This window comes from Spermophilus citellus, assembly GCF_964194105.1.
Source record: "Spermophilus citellus genome assembly, chromosome: 2".
Lineage (NCBI taxonomy): Eukaryota > Metazoa > Chordata > Mammalia > Rodentia > Sciuridae > Spermophilus > Spermophilus citellus.
This window is the reverse complement of record NC_138183.1, coordinates 249,795,832-249,801,968: the sequence shown is the minus strand read 5'-3', so window position 1 is coordinate 249,801,968 and position 6,137 is coordinate 249,795,832. Positions and strand designations below refer to the sequence as shown.

Here is a 6,137-nt window from a genome sequence, read left to right as displayed (position 1 = left end):
GGATTTCAGGTGTGAAGGTAGGGAGGGGACTGCAGCAGAGCAGAAAGCCTGGCATGTGGCTGGAGTGTGGTGAGGCACGGGGAGGGGCTGGGCGGGCCAGGCCAGGCTCCCAAGGGCACCAGGGTGAAGCCGGGGAACTCGGACTCCATGGCTTGCCCCAATTCAGGGGAGATGATGGTCACCTTTGACCCCTGGGGCAGGTGGACAAGAGGGGTGGCGAGCATCAGGGTGTCGCTGGCCCTGGCCTCTCGCCTGTGCAGCCAGCGGGAGGTCGGGTGATAGGATGGGTGGAGGGCCTCCTGCCAACCCAGCTGCCCTTTGCCCCTTCTGTGTGGGAGGGGCTCCTGACAGGGAGGGAGACCGTCCTCTGCACTCTGGAAATGGAGGCCTGGTCCTCTTCTGCCACCTCCGGAGGACACGAGAAGCCTCCTCTGATGGTGCATTGCAGGCGTCCCAGGAGCTAGAGCTGGGTGGCCTTGAGGACCACACACCTGGGAGGGCTGTGTCTTGCTTTCTTTACTGCCCTGTTCGGGAAGGAGGCGGAGGGGTGTGTCACTCAGCACCTCACTGGGGGCTGGAGGGCAGCCATCAGAGGGTTGTGAGGACCTCAGCACACCTCTGGATATCCCCCTGACAAGGCCACCCCCCCCTTCTCCTTGGCCTCTCTTGGGGGTGGCCTGGGGACAGCTGGGCCATTTACACCTCCTGTGGTGAAATGCAGGGCAGAGGCTAAAGCCTTACAGTCAGGGGCAGACCCAGCCCTGGCTGCCTCCACTCCCCCAAAGCTGTGCTGTGTGACTCTGGGCCAACCCTCTATCTCTCTGGGTCTCTACTTCTCCTCTGTTCAGTGACGAGGGTGAGTGCCCCTGTTCTGGGGTTCTCTGGAAGAAGAGAAAGAAGAAAGGGAGGGTGTCCCAGGGCTGGGCCACTCACTGGTTCTGTATATCATGGATGGTGTCGGGCAGCGGCAAGTTCTGGGTTTCGGGCAGCAGGAGTGCAGCCAGGCCACTCAACAATGGCACGGTCCCGTGAACCAGCAGGGGCAGTGAGGGGGCATAGATGCCCAGCAGCAGGACCAGGGGTCCCAGGATGGCTCCCCCACGGGCGGCCATCTGGCCCAGGCCCACCGCTGTCATCCTGCAGGGCAGATGCTCCTGTGAGTGGCCGTCATATCCTCAGGCAGCTTTGACCTTCTGCCCCAGCCCAGCCCCACGTGGCCCAGGGGCTCAGGCTGGGCCAGGACTTGCCTGGACAGCCCGAGACCACATGGAAGGGAGTCACGTGGCAGGAGCATCTGGGTCCGTGGCGGCCACCCCACTTCCCTCCCAGCCTAGGGCACCCTCTCCGGGGCCTCACCTGAGCACCGTGGGGAAGAGTTCACTAAGGAAGATGCTCACGCAGGTGAAGCTGGCCCCTAGCGCCCCCAGCCCCAGCACAGCCAGGGCTGAGCGCAGGGCCCCCATCTCTGTGGACACAGACAGGTTAGCAGGATGGGCGGCAGGCCTAGTTCTTTCCTGCTGAAACTCATCCCTGAGTCCTCATTTGTCCCATCCCTGTCCCCTGGACTCCACTGCTGCTTCTGCTGCTCCGGCCCAGCCAGGCCCTCGATCCCCAGCAGCCTCCTCAGGGGGCTGCTGCTCTGGTCCTAGCCTTCGGAGGAAGGGGCCGAGGGCCCCTGTTCCTGGCTCTGGCCCCATGGTCCTGCCTCCCTGGGGGGTCAGCCGGGCTGTGCCTGCTCACCGTGGGGCACCAGGGTGTTGGCCAGGACGCAGAGCCCCGACAGCACCAGGGAGCCGGCCTGCAGCGGGCGGCGGCCCAGGCGGCTCAGCAGCAGCAGTGTGCCCATCTTGGCCGGGAGGTCCACGGCCCCGATGAGCAGCTGGAGCAGGAAGATGTTGCTGCCCAGGGCCTGCAGGTTCAGGGCCAGGCCGTAGAAGGTGAAGGCAAAGGCGAACCTGGGGGCAGTGGGCAGGTGAGCTGGGCGCATCCTGTCGGGAGCATGACTACAGAGGGGCAGGTGACCGGGTTGCAGCACCTCCTGGGGGCATTCTCAGGCCAGTGGCCAGACAGGAGAGCCCGCAGGGCCCTTGGCCACTTGCCGGCTCGAGCCCTGACTCCGGGCTCCCCTGGCAGCCAGCAGCTGAGGCCGGCCTGGTGGGGTGGGGTCAAAGGCACCTACCAGATCGTCAGGGAGACCCAGGTCCGGAGGCGCAGCCCGGGTGTGCAGAACAGGGTGCCCAGGCTGACGGGGTCCTGGCCCCTGCTCACCTCCTCCTGCAAGGCTGAGAGCACGACCTGGAGCGGGGGGCAGAGGTGTCGGTGCTGGGACACCTGCAGCCCTTCTCCCGGATACCCTCACCGGGAGCTGGCCCGTGCTTGGCCTCCTGGCTGGGGCAGGGAGAGGGACTGAGGCCAGGTCCTCACCTCCATGGTCAGTGTGTCCCCTGCTGCCCTCTTGCCGTTGATGGCGGCCACCCTCTGCAGCTCCTGCAGGCCCCAGTCCAGCTTGCCCGTGATGAGGAGCCATCTCGCGGATTCGGGCAGCCACCTGGAGTGCAGGGGTGTGTGGGGGTCACTGCCTGCCCCTCCCCCTCCTCACTGTCCCCTGTCTCTCAGCTGGAAGGGGCCTCCCTGGCACCACAGCTTCAGGCTCAGAGCTGTGGGGTCTGTGCTGCAGGGGACAGCAAGGTTCAGCAGGTGGCCCCCCGCCTCCCTCCTCCCTGGGCTGGGGTTGGGGCCCACCCTCTGTCCCTGGACCAGCTGCTGCCGGTGGGTGACCCTGGTTCCTTCCCACCTCCTCCTGCCCCACAGCCCTCCCCTACCTCCTTCAGGAGCCAGGCTGGGCTGCACCCAGGCCCCAGGGACTGCAGGTCCACAGAGTGGGTCTCCCGCTCCAGAGCCCCTGGTGTCACGTAGCCCCCTGTTCATCCTTCTTGTTGCCAAAGTCTCACCTTCCTCCCCAGGCGCGGGCCAAGAGCAGGTCTGTGATGTCACCCGCTGGCCAGCCCCCGTCATCCCCTCTGGACCCCTCACGTCTGGCTGTCGCCATGGCCGCCTGCCCCAGCCTGCACTGTGTTGCCGGCCCACCACTCCCCACGGAGCCTCCCGAAGGCCCAGGTCCCTGAGCCAGGTGAGCTGTCCTGTGGGGAGCCACCTGCCTCACACCCACCTGGGTCCTGAGCTTGTCTGGGATTTGCAGAACAGGGGACAGAAGGAGGCTGGGGGTACAGACTACAGTCGACAAGCCCCAGTGGCTTGTCAGATTTGGGTACAGGGAGGAAGGGAGAGGTGTGTGGCCTTCGGACTCCAGCATCAGGTGGGGGACTGTCCCCAACGTGGGGAGACCAGGTGTTGGTAGGGAGGTGTCACAGGCGCCTGGAGCTGAGGCCGAAGCTGGGGTGGGGCAAGTTTGAGGTCTGCAGCACTTGGAGGGGTTGGAGATGCTGGCTGAGACCCTCGAGGGGGAGGCCTGGGCCGTACCCACTGTGTGCTTTGGGGTGGCCAAGTAGCAACACCTAGGCCACAGACAGTGAGTATGGGGCTCCTGGAGGCCTCGGGACGTGATCCTGGGCGAGCGAACCCCAGGTTGGAGAGGGTTTGCGTCACAGGCTTGTGGTGTGCAGGCTCCCTCCAGCCCAAGTGACCCTGGCCTCCCGCACTGACAGCCTTCTGTCCCCAGGGAACGGAGACTCTCCTACACTGGGCGCCGCAAGAGCAGTCTCTTCCAGGAGGGGAGAGGGTGCGGCACCCACCATGAGTACACAAAGCTGAGGATGAAGGGCACGGAGATGGCCAGCTGCAGCAGCCACCAGTCACGCACACCATAGGCCACCGCGGCCATCAGCATCTGGCCAAAGCTGAAGCCAATGGAGTTCAAGGTCATCACCAAGGGGCGGGCCCGCGCCGATGTCCACTCCATCACTGCGGGAGACGGCGTGGGTCAGCCCCAGGCCCGTCACAGCCTACCCTGCATGGCCCCAGGTTGGGGGACCTACGGAGACTGCCCGAGTTCATCATGATGCCCGCCACGGCGAAGGCCACCAGGAAGCGGAACAGGCAGTACAGGGGGAAGGTGGGGGCGAAGGCAGCCACCGTCCCCGACACGGCTGTCTGCAGGTAGTTCCACGTCAGCACCCTCTTGCGCCCGAACCTGCGGCACACACACCAGGGTGGCGGATCCAGGGCCTGTGGTGGGGTCACTTGGATCTGGACCTGTGGAGCCCACCCTGTGCCCACCGAGCGGAGGAAGCTGCCCTGGGTCAGACCTCGGGAGAGTCAGGGAGCCCTGGAGGTCAGCGGAAGGCGTGCTCAGTGGGGAAGGGCTGCCCATCACCAGAGGCCCTCCAGGCAGGCACCCAAGGCTAGTGTGGCCGCGCAGGTTTCCGCAGAGTGACGAGCCACAATGACACTCTACAGCCCCCAGAGCAAGGCGAGTGACCCTGTGGCCCGAGGAGTGACCAGACTTGCTCTGGTGACATGGAAAAGGGACCCACCAGGACCAGGGGGCTCACCTGTCCGAGGCGTGGCCACACACCGCAGCTCCCACCAGGACCCCCGCCAGGTAGATGGACTGGGCCATGGGCTTCAGAAACTGGGAGTCACACACCAGGTCCCACTGGCGGGAGAGCGGGGGAGGGGTGAGCCCAGGAGGGTGGGGCCCGAGGAGCTAGTGGGTGGCTCCTACGGAGGGGGCCACCTCTGGGGGCGTGGAGCAGGGCCCCCGGGTTCTGCGAGGGCACCGCAGGTGTGGCTTGGTCTCCTGAGGAGTGCACTGCCACCCCACCAAGCCCTCAGTGGCTCCCTATTGCCCCTGCCCTGCCCAGAAGCCACATTCCTCCTCTTCTTCACGGAAATGCCCCTTCCTGCTTGCTGGGACCAGCTGTCCCTCTCCACTGGCCCAGATTTGTCTCATGTCCCTTATGAGAAGGCACCTGGGCTTGCCCCGTGTGCTTTGTCCTGGAGGAACCCAGCAAATGGTCACTAAGCACCCCATGACTGACAGCCAAGTGTCAGCAGACACACTGGGAGGTCCCCGTCCCCGGCAGGGCTGTGTGGCAGAGGCCCAGCTGAGAGCTGACCTCAGAGCCAGGGAGGCCTGGGGAGGTGGCCCTTCCTAGGACTGGACCGTCTTGAGTCCAACTACTGATCTGTGGCTTTGACCCCCAGGAGCCAGGTGTGGCCCCTTACCTGGGTCACGGTGGTGGAGGTGAAGCTGCTGCGGTCATAGACCCAGCCGTCCACACACGGCTCTGTGGCGGCCTGGCTCCAGTTGGTGGCCGTGGCGTTGGGGTCCAGGAGCTGCCACTGAGGCTGGCGGAAGCGGAGACACTGGTGTGGCTGCTGGTTGGGGCCCCGTGGGATGGAGACAGCCAGGAGGGCCTCAGGACTCAGGGCCCCTGCGATGCCGGCCTGGCTGGTGGCGTTGTCCAGGAGGGGCACCCAGCAGCGGTGGCTGGGCACGGCGGCCGAGAAGTTCTCGGCCATGTTCTGCATGGTGAGCAGGATGATGGGGACCACCAGGGCCATCAGCTGGAGGATCTGGAACCTGCCCATGCCACCTACTTGGTCTAGGAGTTCCGGAAATGCCATGGCGCCGGCCGGGGGGCCCAGGGAGGCGCCCGCTTCACAGAAGCTGGTCCAGGGCCCGGGGCCACGAGCCACAGGCCTGCGCTTCCCACAGCAGCGACCCCTCCAGCGTCCCCAGCCGGGCAGCTGGGAGCATGTCAGGGGCCACCGGCTTTGCAGAGCTGGGCCTGGGGCTCCTTGGCATCCGCTCACTGGCTGTCACTTGGGGTGGCTCCCACCGAGCCTTGGAGCCACATGCTGTGACCCTGAGGCCACCCACGTGTCCCTTGGAGCCACTGCTGCCCCTGGGCCTCTGGAAAAAGCTGACTTTGGAAAGTGGGACTTGGAGACTGAAGCCATCCACGCTGGAATTAAAGTGTGACCAGGGGCCGCTTATGGCAGAGCGTTTAGCAATCATCCCAGACAAAGTTTAACCCGGCCCTGAGGGAGGCGCAGGGCAGGGGATCGGCAGGGCCGGCCTCCCTCTGCCTCAGGGAACCCGGGCTCTGCACCCGTGGCTGCGTGCCACCCCCCAGGGCCCCTGCCTGCCTCACAGGGTGGCCCCAGGATTC

At 65.7% G+C, this 6,137-nt stretch overlaps 1 protein-coding gene across 2 annotated transcripts; it reads right to left on the bottom strand.

Annotated features, from left to right (window-relative positions):
• Positions 1–460: 460 nt before the first annotated feature.
• On the bottom strand, positions 461–5,830 carry SLC22A12 (solute carrier family 22 member 12; the record flags this gene model as incomplete). Of its 2 annotated transcripts, XM_081282230.1 has the most annotated exons (10): positions 5,188–5,830; positions 4,512–4,615; positions 3,996–4,150; positions 3,753–3,921; positions 2,425–2,548; positions 2,180–2,295; positions 1,741–2,003; positions 1,357–1,465; positions 934–1,137; positions 461–524 (listed from the first exon to the last, which is right to left on the bottom strand). In XM_081282230.1, exons 1-10 carry the CDS (start codon positions 5,587–5,589, stop codon positions 461–463), a joined length of 1,710 nt encoding a protein of 569 aa, XP_081138356.1. In that variant the 5' UTR covers positions 5,590–5,830. The 2 variants fall into 2 exon arrangements, with proteins under 2 accessions (XP_081138356.1, XP_081138357.1); XM_081282231.1 differs by lacking the exon at positions 461–524 and having other exon boundaries at positions 930–1,137; positions 1,741–1,955.
• Between the last annotated feature and the right edge of the window lie 307 nt (positions 5,831–6,137).